This window comes from Hetaerina americana, unplaced genomic scaffold, assembly GCF_022747635.1.
Source record: "Hetaerina americana unplaced genomic scaffold, ioHetAmer1.1.p SCAF_13, whole genome shotgun sequence".
NCBI lineage: Eukaryota > Metazoa > Arthropoda > Insecta > Odonata > Calopterygidae > Hetaerina > Hetaerina americana.
Window position 1 is genome coordinate 1,356,174 of NW_027286403.1, and position 16,309 is coordinate 1,372,482.

The 16,309-nt window shown below is 44.3% G+C and overlaps 2 protein-coding genes across 2 annotated transcripts in view; one reads left to right on the forward strand and one right to left on the reverse strand.

Moving 5' to 3' along the window:
- LOC139686115 (MAM and LDL-receptor class A domain-containing protein 1-like) overlaps window positions 1-5,082 on the forward strand; it is a 33,929-nt gene extending 28,847 nt beyond the window's left edge. Inside the window, exons 16-18 of the mRNA XM_071583299.1 lie at window positions 2,757-2,965; window positions 3,513-3,678; window positions 4,859-5,082. Of these exons, the coding sequence (XP_071439400.1) occupies window positions 2,757-2,965; window positions 3,513-3,678; window positions 4,859-5,082 (599 nt within the window). The remainder of the gene's footprint in view (window positions 1-2,756; window positions 2,966-3,512; window positions 3,679-4,858) is intronic.
- A 2,145-nt stretch (window positions 5,083-7,227) lies between these two features.
- LOC139686040 (vitellogenin-1-like) lies at window positions 7,228-15,787 on the reverse strand. The gene is made up of 23 exons (XM_071583136.1): window positions 15,733-15,787; window positions 15,195-15,218; window positions 14,935-15,080; window positions 14,708-14,845; window positions 14,460-14,627; window positions 14,147-14,383; window positions 12,980-14,064; window positions 12,627-12,795; window positions 11,936-12,546; window positions 11,646-11,862; window positions 11,268-11,562; window positions 10,940-11,192; window positions 10,550-10,844; window positions 10,231-10,462; window positions 9,872-10,114; window positions 9,624-9,787; window positions 9,399-9,545; window positions 9,144-9,314; window positions 8,763-9,060; window positions 8,475-8,668; window positions 8,105-8,377; window positions 7,549-7,995; window positions 7,228-7,468 (listed from the first exon to the last, which is right to left on the reverse strand). The coding sequence occupies exons 1-23, from the start codon at window positions 15,761-15,763 to the stop codon at window positions 7,325-7,327; spliced, it is 5,982 nt and encodes a 1,993-aa protein (XP_071439237.1). The 5' UTR covers window positions 15,764-15,787; the 3' UTR covers window positions 7,228-7,324.
- Between the last annotated feature and the right edge of the window lie 522 nt (window positions 15,788-16,309).

Sequence of the window (16,309 nt, forward strand, 5' to 3'; positions counted from 1 at the left end):
ATCAGTGGTATTATTACAAAGAATACAAAAATAATAGATTTGACACCTCATAATGATGTACCAAAGAATAACTACCAAACAAGTTATAAATCAAACCCCAAAAGTGTTAAGCAAATTCTTCATCACTTGTTTCAGAGTATTCGCTTGCATTTATCCCCAGTCCTATCATTCCTGGTTTTCTTCTACTAACGAATAGCATAAATTCCTTGGTCTGAAGACTATTTCATCAATTTTTCTCACAAGATAAATGTAATCCTGGGTGAAGTTTGCATTTGATAATGAAAAAGCATAATATTGAATTAAATAATATATACAGAATAAAATGATGGGTATCAACTATGAAATTTAAAAAAATGTCCTGATGACAGAGAGTACCGTATTTTTTCCCATCGATAATGAGCACCTTATGTGTAATGTGCACCCAGAACTTAGTAGTTATCATGAATTTGTTTAGCTACCGCGCGCCCAGGGTTCCAGGGCGCGTCCAGGGTTCATAGTTATCTTGAATGTGTATAGATGCCGCGCATCTGTATGTACATACATATGTGCGCGTAAAAATTATGCGGAGTGTGTGTAAAAATATATATCGTATTGGATGTCGGTGTATAAAAATATGTCTATGCTTGGATTTTTTCAAATTTCACTACATATCGCGCATCTTCATTTTTTTGATCATCTGAGCATTTTTTTAGAGATAACGCACGCGTTATGGATGGGAAAATACAGTATTTATGTGCAGTCATTATGAGATATTTTTTGAAAAACGATTTTTGTCACTTTTACCTACCTGTTTTTACTTAAGACTTTCATTGAATTTTATACAAAATAATAGCCGACTTGTTAGAGTGACACGTCTCCACCTGAAATGAATTCGTAGTCACTTTACATGGTGAGACACATTTTCGGTGGCACAACACCGCCTGGCAGAGTCTGTCCACTCTACCTGAGTGAACGGTTTGTAAACGCTCTGGGCAGTGAGACTAATTTTTGTTTGTTTGGCACCACTGACTGAGGGACTTCACAGACAGTGAGCAGCTCATTACTAACTACCCCCTCTACACCTAAATGTTACTTAATCATTGGTTTACCGGGGCCCATCTATTAATCCATTGGGCCCATTGGATTCCCTGATGAGCTGAGGACACAACAGTACGCCAAGACAGAGGGAGCAAATTTATTGCAGAAATGCACATTTTCATTTGTTGTTTTTAACTCTCTCATTGCTGTGAACGCACCTAGTATGTTCGCAGAGTAGACTGCTGTGATCTTTTCACTCTCCCTGTGGTGCACTATCATACTTTGAAATTTTATAAAAAATATTTTCGTCAAAATAAATTAATAAAAATTTTCCATTAAATAAACAGTGACTAGATTATTTTTATTATTTCAATGTTTTTATCAATTAGATTATTTCATTATTTTGGGAGTAATAAAGTTTTGGAAATACAATACCCTCCATTTTTGCTGCATGTGAGAAGTAGGATTCGGGAAATTGAACTGTAGTGAAAGGATTAAGGTTCTTTAGCTTCTGTGTGCTCATAGAATATACTAATGCAGCTGAAAGTTATGAAGTTAGCTAGGCCATTACTGTTTGCATCTAACATTTCATTTAAATCTAAAAGTATCATCTATTAATCCCAAGGTTAATGGTACAGCAATTCAATTGACTAGCTGTACCATTAACCTTGGGGTTAACTATGCATGTAAAAGTGCAATGTCAAGTGAATGTTTAAAAAAGATATCTAATCAATTTGTGATCTCATTACTATTGTTACTCCGTGGTAAATTCTCTTTTTAAATATTGAGTTCAGTTTTCCAATAAAATATATTATAATTTTTTTAGGTTTACAGAAATATACTTTTTTGCCATATTTCTGAAGTTGGTGCATCCATGATATACGAGGGTCATCTGGAAAGTAGTACCCGTTCGTGAAATAAAGACACAAAAGTAAATATTAACAAACATAAAAAATTTTATTTGAAAGAGGATACTTTAAACTACTTCTCAACATAATCTCCAAGCAAATTAAGGCATTTGTCATAACGTGTGACAAGTTTCTGTATTCCTGCTGCATAGTCCTTCGCCGCCAGCTCATTGAGATACGCGAGGGACCCATCTTGCACAAATTTTTGCATAATGCAGATGGTGTTTAACAATTTCATGAACAATTGTTCGAGAAACATTGGGAAAATGCTCACAGATGTCATCAATTGTGACGCGCCGATCGTTCCTCACGAATTCGTCAACTGAGCTCACCAGTTGGTCTGTAATGACAGACGGTCTCCCCGAACGCTCATCGTCGTGTGTGTTCCCCCTCCCCATGTTGAAGTTGCGACACCACCGCCGAACAGACGACTCGTCCATTACATTGTCTCCATACACCTCCTTTAATTGGCGATGAATATCACATGGGCGAACGTTTCTTGCATTGAGGAATTTAATCACTGCCCTCACTTCACAACTGGCGGCGTTCTCAATTTTTTTAAACATTGTAAACAATCACAGAAACAACACAGGCAATGCTAGCGTCACGCAACTTGGCTCAGAGAAGGCAGACAAGCCACTGAAGCTATCTGACCTCGTCCAGCGGCTACTCGCGTCGTCAGCACTTCATGCGGCACGAACGGGTACTACTTTCCGGATGACCCTCGTATGTTGGCTACTTATTTAACATATAAATAATTTAAACTGAAATTTTGAAAACACCAAAAGACTAATCAAATCTAAAATTAAATTCTTGATTTTTTTCTTTCAGAGGGATACATATATTTTGATCTCTTCAACCAAAATGCTGGCAGCAACATGGTTCGTCTCATATCTCCTCAAATAGTAGCCACTGAGGATCCACACCTATGCTTCTCCTTCTGGTTTGCAGCATTTGGCATTGGTGAAGCAGCAGAGTTGAGAATAGTTCGTCAGGATAATAGTACCAATTCTAATTCCGAAGGAGAGGAATCTGAAAAGGTCAGCAGAGTGTACTTCTTCCAAAAATATAAATGACAAGCTTGCAAACAGTGGAAAAATTAATAATAAAATCATAAATTGCTACAAAGCTGCATCTAGAAGAAAATCATTATTGTTGTCCCTTCCTTATATAGCAAAGCCCAAGGATATACCTACTCTGACAAAAACAGGTTGAGACCCAAACTTGATTCATCACCTTAAGTTTGAATATTTGAAAACATAGGACTCTAATTGGGACCTGAAGAGACTTTAGAGTGCAAAGATTCTCACTTCTTCTAACAAAAGTAGAGTTATTAACGAGTACTTCTCTTGTTCCCCTTCAGTAACATGTAATTATGGAAATAATTATTTACATCTGAGAGAAAGTTTCAATTGAATCAGTTCATTATGAATGCCATTTTTGTCAATATTTATAACATTATGCTCGTTCATACAAGGTAAATTTTCAGCTGATATTAGTGAATATGCACTGATTAAATATTTCAATACTTTTTTTGAATCATATTTCAATTTTTCACCTATAATTCTGTGATAATCTATTTTTAAGATTTGGCTGCTGATGGCTAAAGATATGGATACTTCACGGCCAATGTGGACACCTGCCCAAGTAGAAGTTGACTCCAGCACCGATTTTCATCTCATGCTGGAGGGCCAAGCAACAAATGGAGGTTTTGCAATTGATGATGTGGCATTTACACCTGGCTCATGTTCAAGTACGCATAGTTTTTAAATTGTTTATACTTTTTAAAATTGCACTACACACAAAATTTCTTCTTTTGCAATACTTGTATTATTTCATTCCAAGTACTTCAATTATGAAATAGTTCTCCTAATATTGTTCTGAAGGTCAAATAAAACAGTTGCTCATTGATGATGCACATGATGTTTGCTTGCCACCCATTTTTACTTTGTACTCCACACAAAAACTTTCTTATCAATTGTCTGAGCACCAACTGCCTTGCTGCATAAGACACGGCTACTGAAGCCATGGAAACTTAGACTTGATTATGTGTAAATTATTTCATCACAATATTGCCTTATATGTAAATATATGTTTTTTTAGAGATGGCAAAATCCATTTTTTAATAGGCGAATATCACATAGCATCACATTATTCAATTGATTTCAAATTATTTTTATCACAAAACAGGGTGTACAGGCATGCTTGATTGGCAACACGTTCACTCCATCTTCAAAATTTACTTTAGGAGATAATGATATCATATTCATTCACTTCAATATGTTTTGAAAACTTGACTTTAGGAAAACCTCTGGACAGTTGCTCCTGCCAGTTCTAAGTGTGTGTTGTGATTCAACTTTTGTGTGCAAAAGGATCATCAGCTACCCAAATTCATCAGAAGTTCTGCCTAGTTTATAGACCTGCAGTAATAAGTGATAGAAATGGTGTAAAGACTTTAAAAATGGCTGCACAAATGTGAGAGAGGTGTGGTTGGCCCAGACTGATGAAATTGTTCAACAAGTGGAAGAACTGTGATCTGATCAATGATTGGTGATTAGTAACCTGGCTGATAAATTTCCTCTTTTTGGATACACTACTAACAACATGGTAGTAATGGGAAAGCTATAGTACTGCAAATTTGCTAGTTGGGTAGCAAAAATGACCACCACAATCAGCAAAGAAGGCTGAGTGGATGAACAATTTAGAGCACTCTCAACAAGATTGATCACCCACCCTATAATTGCAACCTTATAACTAGTCTTTCTTCTTCTGGCTCTTGAAACAGTGGCTTGGTGAACAATGGATGATGAGGAATTCAAGACCGATGTTGCCAAATGGTTCAATTTTCAGGAAACAAACTACCAAGGGTCTATCCCAAAAAATTATCGCTACCTTTGTCCCCTTTTTGGACTCAAAAGGCATTATCCAAAAAGAGTTTTTCACAAGGACAGACATGATCATTAAGTTTCTTGTGAAGGCCCCTGAAATGCAGGAGAAAATTTTGCAATGCATCAGGGAAACCTCTGCCAGCTGGATACTGTGCCATGAGAATGCACCATTCTGCACCTCCTTCTTCATGACAGAATGCCTAGTTGGCAAGGTGGTAATGCTGCCTTGCCACCCACACATGGCAAAGTGGACTTCTTCTTGTTACTAAGAATAAAAAGGAGCTTAAAAGGCAAACATTTGGAATGCTGGTCTTTTGGCATTCAAAGAGGCAGCGACAAGGTGCCTAAACAACGTACCCATTCATGCCTTTGAGTAAGCGTAACTCGACTGGCAGAGATACTGGCAGAGGCTCTGACAGAAGCACTGGCATTGGTGTGTCTATTCACAAGGATAATATTTTTGAACATTTTAGTCATTTTTATTCTGAGCTGCAATCATTTTTTTCTGATTTATTTATCTTATTTTCAAAACATCATATATTCTGAGGTATTGAAGAATGTGGTGCAGCATTGCATAGTGTCCTTAGAAGTGAACCGTGATTATGTAGAAGAGTATAATAGATTTGTAGGAAACCAAAACCATCAACAAAAACTTCTGAATAATATATTATTTCATAACCAAATGGACTTTACTATTTGAACATGACTCGTTAAGTCCATTTTTGTCACCAAAAATGAAATCTTGCATAAAATTAAAAGCTACGAGAGATAGCTTCAGAAAAAATGTATTCATGGTAGTTCACATACATTTTAATATTTCAATAAGTATTGTTATAAGATTTTTTCAAAACAAATTTCCAGTCATATTTGAGTGCTTTTGTATATATTAGTTAAACAATACTGTTAACAATATATTGAGTTGAAATTTGAATTGAATCAAAGTTAAGTAATTCATAATTTTATGTAAATGCCATTAAAGAAATGTAACTTATGCAGTAATACTCTTCATTACAGCACGTCCAGCCAAAGCTGTAATCGTGGAGGAAGAACAACCATAATGCTCAGAGGAGTGGAAATTGAATTAAAATGTTTTGATATTTGCTAATTTATTCAAGATCTAAACTTGTAGCCATAGTAAATAATAAAATAAATAATAATTATTAGATACTGAGAATTTCATTGAGTACCACAGAATTTTTGGAACTATAAAATGTAAACCAGGTGTGTTTTTACGAGATTGTAAAAAAATCAGTGGCAGGCATGGGCAAACGAAAAAATTTTGTAAAAACGACTGGCTTGGAGAACGATTGAAATTCTTCACTGCAATGTATGCAAAAAATTATTTTTGCATCAACATATATTGTATTTACATTCCTTTTTAAAAATATTGATTTGCTTCAGTATTGGTTTAATAAATCTCAATATGATATTTATAATAAGCTGGGGACACTAAAATCTATTCACTTGTATTCCCGGAAAATGTATAAGTCATCCATTTTAGGCATTGCATTTGGCCCCTGGGATGCCTAAACGAAAAACCATGGTGATGTTTTTTATTTAAGCTCAATTATATGTTACAGTAACGATATTCGAAATTTCGTAGTCGAATGTTCAGTGAAGAAAATGGTTGGGGGAATCCAAAAATCAGTATTTCATTCATGTATGTTAAATTTTTTGGATGCTCGAGAAAAACAGAGTAATATTTTCGAAGAAATAATTTCTTTCGGGATCAGCTGAAACTTCAAGACTCGGGGACGCTCCTCTTGAAAGTCTTGTTGGTTTCCTTGCGGCCAAAGTCGGTTGACAGCAATGATTTATTAACAGCATATTTTATTTAAAAATTACTTGACATTTGTTACGCAATGTATAAGTTAGGGAAAACTTTCCTCAACTTAATTTAACACTTTCAAATGCTGAAGCCGTATACTTTTTATAGTGACCGGTACGTTTACGGTAAAGTAAGTTAACGTATGGATGTAGGTGACATGGTAGCAATAAAACTTTTTTTTAAAGAAATATCTAGTTCGAGCACTAAAGGACCATAGGAAGGTATTTCACTCGCTTTAGAAGACGTAAACCTGGGTTAATATTAGACACCCGCCCCAGTAAAATGATGTCCTAAATATAGACACGCGAAAAACTCCTGGTAATAAATTTTCAAGAATATTTAAAGATATAATGAGATATAATCAATATAATTTTTAAAGAATTGCATATTTTAAGGAAGGTGTCCGTGTACGCAGGATTGTTCGCCCAACTATTATTTTAAAAAAAATCCCCAAGAGCAGTTGCTTCATTCATACTCACCATATTCAACAAAAGTCATATGATGCTCAATGACATTCCCCCTTGAAAAAATTCGCAAAACCTTGGGTGAATATACGGAAAAAGCTCACAAAGAGTATGATTAAAAATATTTTGAAAACCTGGATTTTATTATTATTTTTTTACATTTTTTGGATGCTCGAGAAAAACGGAATAATCCATTCGGATAAATAAATCCTTTCGGGATCAGTTGGAAATGCAAGACTTGGGAACGCTGATCTTGATAGTCTTGGTGGTTTCCTTGCGGCTGAAGTCAGGGTTGGCTCCCTTCTTTACCATCTCCACGAAGTGACGACTGGCAGAGGAGTTGGCCACACAGTGGACCGGCACCTATAAAGAGAAAAGAGAGATTAACTCGGGCCGTTCGATAGTGCTTCCAGGTGGCAGGAAGGAAATACCGGGAAACTTACGCTCTTTTCGACCTTCCCGCTGGCACGGCAGTTCTGCGCACATGTAGGCAACGGCCGCATGGAGAAACACGTCTGACTACCCTGCTCGATGATCTTCGTTCGGTGATGGGTGCAGCCGGAGTTGGAGCCGGAAGTCTTGGTGGAGCGGGATTGGGACCCCTTGGAGGAGGATTTGGAGGATCGGGAAGAAGAATATCCGGCATTGTGGTCGTCTTCACTGATAACGTCATGAGGAGTGACGGTCTGCTCGAAGCATGGGGCAGAGGCAGCTCGGCGCTGCATCTCCTTGGCTCCTCCCTGGCAGGATTGGTCGGGAACGGCGTAGGATGCGGCGAACATCTTGGGCTCCGCAAGGATGCAGTTCTTCGGGGAGGTGAAGTCAGTGGCGGGTTCGCTGTCGTACGTTCCGCAAAGACCGATTACGTCGCCGCGGTAGGTGGAGCCAGCCTGCGAATCATCACACAGGTGAGCGGAATGCCGGACGAATGTAGGAAAGGAAAGTAAGTTGGACTGAGAGAACTGAAAAGCGAGCGAGTCCCGAAAATGGATTTCGTACCTCGATCCAAGCGGCTTCTCCGTTGTAAATGATGGACAATTCGTGCTGTGGAGCCTCCAAGATCACCTCTCCACTCGGGATGGCGTACCAGAAAGCGAGAATTTCGCCGTCGGAGTCGGTGACCTGGTTAATCTTTCGCTGGGATACGCTGCGCTGCTTCTGGTTGAAGTACACGGTTCCGTCAGCGTCTCCGCTCTCGGAAGAGTGTTTTGATTGGGAGGATCCGGAGGGTTTCAAATCAAAGACGTCATCTCCAAGGATTACCTTCAGTTCCTAAAGAAGGGAATGAGTGCATGAATGAGGCGGGTTTCTTTCGGAGGCAATCGAACGTTGTAACGAGAGAGTGAGAGAAGTGGGTTGGTGGTCGCACCTTCTGGTGGGAGCTGTAATCTCGGGCGAGGATGGTGACCTCGTCGGTGGGATCGGAGCTGCTGCTGGAGCTGGAGGAATCTCCTTCTTCTTCTGGTTGAGGGGTCATCATGACGTGCCAGCATTTCCCGAGGTTAATGGGGTAGGTCTTGTTGTCGAAGGTTGTGACGGACACGCGATTCAAGCCGCAAGGGGCTGAGGCCAAGAGAGGAGAGGAGAGGAATAAACAGATGCTTCAAAGTTGCCGACGAAAGAAATGAATAGAGGTTTCTTCAAAGTTTCAACTTACCGGACCACTGTCCGTGGAGGGCGGTGGTGAGGAATCGGTCGGTGGCGGGCCAGTTGGGATGCTTTACGACCAGAGGTCTCACCCATTGGTTGACGCGCACAAGGTTGAAGTCGGCTTCGAGTGTTGGGGCAGAAACGGAAACGTTGACGGCCTTCAAGTCAGGCTCAAAGTTCATCTCGAAAGAGTATTTTCCTTCTTTGTTGTGCACGTTGACGGTGTTCTCATCGAGGTACGGATAGCCGAAATATCTTGCCAAGGAGTATGCCTTATAGGTGATGTTTTTGAAGGCGGATGGAAGCTGGAAAGAGATTGAGAGCCCAATTGTTATCAGGATAGCTTGTTAGTTTGAAGGGGAATTAATTGAAGTGGACGAGAGCCAACCTTCTCAGTGTGGATGTTGACGCTGCAACTATCCAAGAACTCAGCCTGTGCTGTGAGGTTGCGGCATGCGGGCTCGAGGTAGATTCCGGACTGAGCCTGGGCCAAGCATTTTTGGGCCATTGGCAGGTGTCGGATATACTCTTTCCGTTCCTGGCTCTGTTCAGCCTTGGCCTGAGAAGAGGAAATATTTCAATTTTTACGACTTGTCTTGCTTCGATAAGGTAAAAATATAAATGAGTACGTGACGAAGCTCACCGAGATGCTGATTTGCGATGCCCCGGATCCACACTTTTCGCCGAAACTGATCTCAGCGTTGACGTATGAGGTGGGGTTGCTTCTGAGAGCCTTTGCGAAGCTCATGAGTGGGACGTTGGGCCACTTCCCTTTAGCGGCGGCGCATACCTGAGGAAATGGAGAATGATGAGTGTGAGCGAAGGAGACAAGCCACCGGAGGAGTCAATTGCGCGAGGAGGAAATTACCTCGTAAGATTTGGAGTTGCCGTATGTCGGAGACTTGTAGAAATAGAAGAGGTTCCGCGTGGTATCGTCAACCTCACTGGAGGCACAAGCTGCGGTGGCCACGTAGGCTATGTTTTTGCTGCCATCGAATTCAATGGCGATGTCGATGACGCGTGCGGTACTATCTGAAATTGCGGAAATACATTATGCCGTAAGAACGTGAGGAAGTCATGTACCCAAATCGAGAGATTCGATGAACACCGTCATACTTCGGATTCCAGAAGAGACCCTCATGAGGAATTCCTGCTGCCTCTTTCCGCTGATTGGCTTGGAGGTGGACGGGTTTGCCATTCCGCTGCTGAGCGATCCGGCTCCGCTACCGCTGTACGACGACTTCATTCCCTTTCCGCTGGATGACTTGCCCTTGGGGCTGTGACTCTCGTTGGATTGCGAATCCGATTCGTTGGAATCGTAACCGGATGAGGAGGACGAGGAGTCATCGGAGTCGTCATCTGTGGAAGGTTAGGAAATAGCTTGAGGGTTGCGACCGAAAACGAGAGGAAAGGCGCGCTGAGCGAGGGTTAATGCGTCTGAAGGAAGACGCATCGATAAAACAAGGGAAACTTACCGTAGGAGGCGGTGAGGGTGACGGATTTGCTACTGCTCCTCTGAGGGTCGAAGATGACGTTGATGTTGTTGTACTTGATGGTCCGTTCGGCCCACGGGTAGAGCAAGAAAGACATGGCGTCGTGGCGTTGAGCCTTTTCGAAGAGCCATTCCCAGTCCAAATAGGTCTGCTCCGTGGTGTACTTGACGCGGAAAGCGAATCCAGTGCTGTCCTTGCCGACGGTGGACTCGAACTGTTATTGACGAAAAGAGGGTTGTGAGAAACAGCGTGAGTAGTAATGATTTGGAGACACTTGACCTGACAGATCACCGGTCCTTACTTGCATAGGCTCGCGCACGTGGATGGTCTTGTACGAGCTTCCCTGGCTGACAGGGGTGAGGTCGAGAATGTTGTGCTTAGCCGTGTACGGGATGTTGCTATAGTGGAAGATTTGGGAGTCGCGACTGGTGGTGAGCGGCTTGAGGGTGACCGAGGCCTGGGAGTTCTCGCTGTCGTAGTCGAAAGAGGCCTTGATCGGCAAGTTGATCTGGATGTTCTTCTCAAGACCGGCGATGTAGCGAGTGTGCGTCAGAGGAGCAACGAAGCTGATCTTGGCGGTCATGCGCGTGGAGTACCTGTTGGCGAAGAAGAGTGTAATTAGTGCCCGTTCGAATCCTTCCGGCCATTCGTAGAAGATAAGCTGACACTCAATCCGAAGAATGAGACTTACACCAAATGAAGGCTGGCGGTGGAGTTGACGGTCTCGGGGCACCTGACGGATCCTCGGGAGCCACTGGCCATGTCAGGGTGAGTCTTGGCTTGGACTTCGCCCCTGAGGGAAATGTAGGTAGGTACTTTGATGGAGTAGACGAACGGTAGACCGGTTTCAGTGGGGAACGCCAAGGTCATGGCGAACTGGTTGTACAGCTTGTTGTAGTTAAAGCGGTGTCCGGAGCGAAGGCTGGAGGCGGCGGATTTCAAAACTGGTGAAAGAGGAGGTTATTTGAGACGATGACAAAAGGAAGGCGCTCTAGGGATCCGCCATTCGGAATACTTACGGGATGGGAGGCTGTTGATGGTGTCATTGTCGTAGGTGAAAAACCTGGTGGCTCCCATGTAGCGAACGAGGAGGTTTCCTTCGGGCTGTTGGTAATCGGTCTGCTCGATATTGAGCATCTCTGCGATCTTCTCCGTGGTGAATGGGCTGTGGCTGCCGCTTCCGCTGCCGGACGACGCCTTTCCGCTGCTGCCCGACTTTCCGGAGTGCTTTCCACTGCTGGACGAGTCGGAGTCTTCGAACTGGTCGCTGATGGCATCGGCGAGGTCGTTGAAACTGGAAGTCATCGCACTCAGCTGTAAAGGGGAAACGTTCGATTACGCAAAATCCTCTGAGGGATGAGGTCTCGATGGCGTAGACGTTTTGATGTTTGACTTACGGTCATGGTCTGCAATTTCCACCCGCCGATGTTGTAGCGGTTGGAGAAGAACATGCTGGATGGAGTGAGTCCGTCGGAGCTTCCAATCCAACTGAGTTCTGTTCTGTATGCCAGTCCCAATTCCTTTACCATGTAGCTCCGGAGGTATTGGTGGGAGTAGTGCATTCCGAGGGGCTTGGGATTGAGCAGGTTGACGGCAGCCTGGGCGTTCATTTTACTGAAATCCAGAGAACACGCTGTACCTGACACATCCTGGAGATCGCATAACCCGCAGCGATATGTAAACTTACAATTCGTGGTGATGAGGGCCTTGGAGAACCGAGGCGGATTGGATGGCAGATTTAACCACGGAGGTGACCTGGAGGCTAATATCCCGGTTGGTGAATTCGGCCATCCTCTGGAGCATGAAGGCGGGAGGGGCGGTCCTCATGAGGACGATGACGGCGGCGCAACGCACTTCGTGGGCTTCTCCTAGGTTTTGGTATACGTTGAAAAGTACTCGGCGAGCGACCTGAGGGAATACCTTGGCAAGCTTGTTGAGTGAGGTGACCATTAGAGTCCTCTGGAACGTAGACATGGACTCTTGGCCTTCGAGGTATGGCTCAAAGACGCTGAGGATCTTGGGGTGGCCGAGATTTCCCAGGGCTCGGATGTACACCTGGATTTTGTGGCTGTCTCCATCCTTGACGGCGGAGCGAAGCTGCTTAGCCATGTACGGAATGTACTTTTCGGTGATGGCCTTGGGGTTGATGGGAGAGAGTCGCCCGAAAGCGTGCACGGGGAAGAGGTTGTGGGCCGTGGCGTTGTTCACCTGAGCCTTGCGTGCGAGGTTGGCGAAGGAAAGAATGGCGGTGGAATTCAAGAAAGCCTGCTTGGTGACTTCGGGGCTCGTGGCCAGGGCCTATAAGATGAAATGAACGATTAGAAGCACTGGCCCCAGGGCACTCGGGAGGGTGTTGATCATGTGCATTGAAAACTCACGAAGAGAGTGTGGAGGAATTCTGCAGTTGGGGTCCTGGTGCTGGTGGCAACAGTGGCGATGATCTCTGCGGCCTCCTCATAGGTGATCTTCTTGGATTTGATCCAATCCTTGATGGTGGTGAGGCAGGGTCCGGTCGCGGCGGCGGCGGCTGCATCACGGAAAACGGTCCTGTGTTCAGAAACGGTTACCGGTTAGATTGCTGCAGCCTCGAACAAGGGACGAATTCACACACGACGGACTATATATGAATGACGCGGGAATGCACCAATGAAGCGAGTGAAAAAGCTATGCTCGCTTCTCCGGTAAACACGAGCAGGTGGGGATTGGCGATCACGGCTGCGTGACGACTCACCATGGATTTTCTCCGGAGGACTTGATGGGCGCGTAGATCTGAGAAGTTGCCTTCTGGAGCTGCTCGACACTCATTGTGCGGACGAGGCGGACGACGATGGCGAACTTGGAAAGAGTAGCCTTCTGAGGAATGCTGCTAGGAGTCTGGAGCTCGGATGCGATCTGAGAGCAGAGCTTCTTGACTGCGGAGACGGGTTCGATGTCTTTTGAGGTCGGGATTGCACTTCCTTGATACCCGACGAAGTAGGGGAGAAGCGGGATCTTAGGGGCCTTGTTCATTCCGGGTCTCGGATTATGCTCTTCGCTGGAGCTGGAGCTAGAACTGGAGCTACTGGAGCCGCTGCTGAAGCTACCTTCGTCGCTGCTGGAGCTGGAACTGTCGCTCGAACCACTGCTGCCGCTGTCAGAGCTGTTGCTCTCGGAGCTTGAGTTGCTGCTCTCGGAACTGCTGCTGCTACCGCTGCTGCTTGAGCCGCTGCTGCTGTTCTCGCTGTCGCTGTCGCTCTCACTGCTGCTGCTACCCTGTCCATTGCTCACGCTGTCGTCGCTGTCGTCCTCGCTGCTGCTGCTGCTGCTCCCGCTGCTGGCGTTCTTGTTCTTTTGGGATGCGGATCGACGAAATCGGTTAGGGATCTGGCGCTTCTGTCCGGGCCTGTCGACTTCTTCGGTGCTGTCACTGCTGCTGCTGCCGCTCTCTTGGCTGTTACTCTGACTGTCCGAACTGTCGTTATCGCTACTGGAGTTGCTCTCGCTCGATGAATCGGTGGAATTTCTGCCACTTCCTTTTCCATATCCCTTTCCGTAGCTCCTTCCAGATCCACTGCTGGATCCGGAGCCATGATCAGAAGAGAATGGGTCATTGTAGTCGTAGACCAAATCCTTGACGTTGTGAGGATTGGGCACGGATGGAGGGGATCCGGAGCTCGACCGCCTAGAAACCAGGGTTACATTCATGCGACTGGCCACCATGCCATTCTGGGCGTTGTACATGGCCGGGCTGAGGACGACCTTGTTCCAGGAAACGGAAGACTGGATGGTGTACTCTTTCAGAGATCCGGATACCACAATTCTGCTGACGGCCGAGCGCTGTAAAAGGAAGCTTTACTTAGTTAAGATTGCAAGACTCATCGGTGAGGTGACCTCCCGACAGACGCGGTTTGATACTCACGGAAAAGAAATGTCCCATCTGGTTGTCGGCTGGTTCCCAATCGGTAAGACCGGTGAAACCGTAGTGGTAAGCGACCCTCTTGTCGCAATTACTGAAGTTTTTCGTCTTTACGATGTCGTAGAATCGGCCGTCTCCGCGGAGCTCGGGCATGGGCACGAGTTCCGGAGTGACTTGCGTGGCGTACAAGGGCAGAGGAGAGATGTCGTACATGACCTCGCACTCACCGGTCACGGTGTCCTGAAGAGAAAAGAATCATTTCGTTATATGCTCGTGTCCAGGAGTTGCGTGGTTTCCCAAAGGACGACCTACTCACCTCCATGGCGCGGAAAACGCTTTCGCTGGGCCTCTTGGGTGCCTGACTTCCATGCGGCCACTTGATTTCGTTCTCACCGCGGGTGTCGACCTGCAGTTGACTCACCACACTCTTGATGAGGTTCACCTCTGGGTTGGACAGATCTTTGCTCACCACCAGCCCATCCACCTGTGAAAGCGGGAGGATTGGATGTGCGTAAGAGAGTGTCGCATATCGTCGGGAGATGGTACGGAACGACCGTTACTTACAACTCCGTTCTTGAACTTAATCTGGAACGGCTTGCTGGAGAGCGGGAGCGACCTGTAGTTGAGCTCCTTCTCCGGGATCCTAGACGCCCATCCTCCGGGAAGCGAGGCTTGCACCGGAGAGTACTGGGCATCTGAGATCTGTGGGGAAAGACGGCTTGTATTATGCCCCGGTGTCAAGGGGTGGTAATTTTCGAGACCCGTCTTTTTTCCGAGACGTGCATACTCACCCTGGCGACGACGGCACTAGAACTCTGGGGCTGGAGAGTGAGAGTCGCCCGACTCATCACGCCGACGTATTTGTCGGCCACCTGATGAAGGGCAGCAAGTGTCCTGCCCTTGATCTGGTACTTGTACTCATACCCAGGTTTCCAGGCTGCGGGGAGAGAGCACGTAGACTATTACCCCAGGACAATGCACTCGAATATTCGCAAATCTAAATTGCGCCCAAAAAAAGAAACGGTAAATTCAGATTGGAGTAAGTACTCACCATTTTCGGCCGTTGACAGCCCAACTGCAACGGAAAAAGAAATATGTGGTTTTAGCTTCTAACCAATGTAATTTAATTTCTTATTTTCATTTAAACATGAGTGACACCGTACGGTAACTTAGGTTACCAACAATTTTTCTGATCCCAGTGCACAAGTGCACCCTTAAGGGATTAGCTACAGGGACTCATCGGGTGATTCAATAGCAATGATAATTTAACTGAGTCTTTTCGTTCCATCATTTGGTTTGCATTTTTATAATTTCACTTCCTGGGTAACTAACGCGATAGCACAAATTTCTCATTCACTTTCTTTCGAACATGGAGAATTATCAATCGTTCTTATTTGAGTTAATTTACTTCACACAAACTTAAATAGGACCTGACACTCAATACAATGATCAATGCAGAATTCGTTGCACTGCAAATATGCATATCAAATTATTGCTTATCAATTTCATGATTAATGAGAGTGCAAAGTTTTTTAAACTTGACATAGTGTTGGTTTCCAGGCTATCGAGTGCGAATATTCGATACTCACCAACGAGGAAGATGATCAGAGGAGACCACATCTTGTCCCGAAGTGACGTCCAGCCTCCGTGAACATTCTTATATACCTTGCTCCAACCGAGAGACGAGCGATATCTATTCTGCATCTCAGCAAAAATTGTAATCGGCGAGTTGGCCTTTGACATTGGGAGACACGCGCCCCACTGTACACGCGCCGGATTATATTTATCATAGAATAGAAAGGCGCACGGAAAAATATGTAGGCTTGGCTGTCAGTGGGTTTAGTATTTTTATTTGTTTTAATTAAATGTTTATCTTTATGCCTACGTCAGTCAAGTTGAGATGAAATCTTGTAAAATATAGCCAGTAGTTTTGTGTTGAAAAGAATAAAATATGTCAAGTTCCGAATTTTATTTATGAATACGCACCAAGTTCATAATAGGCATGCCGTGCAACACAATTGAAGTCTACGCCACATAGTTTTCTCTAAAATAGTTTATCTTATTTCAAAAACAGTTATTTAATTTAATATCATGCGTTGACAGAATTTGTTTAAAAATAAGTAATTGTATTTGGTTTAAGAAGATACTATTTTTAAAGAATTGTCG

Bases quoted from the DNA above. Each gene is read 5' to 3' on its own strand.
- LOC139686040 (XM_071583136.1), bottom strand. From the start codon at position 15,763: ATGTGGTCTCCTCTGATCATCTTCCTCGTTG. The intron at 15,219-15,732 runs GTGAGTATCGAA...TTTCCGTTGCAG, and splicing joins TCTGATCATCTTCCTCGTTG to TTGGGCTGTCAACGGCCGAA. The intron at 9,546-9,623 runs GTAATTTCCTCC...CCATTTCCTCAG, and splicing joins GCAACTCCAAATCTTACGAG to GTATGCGCCGCCGCTAAAGG.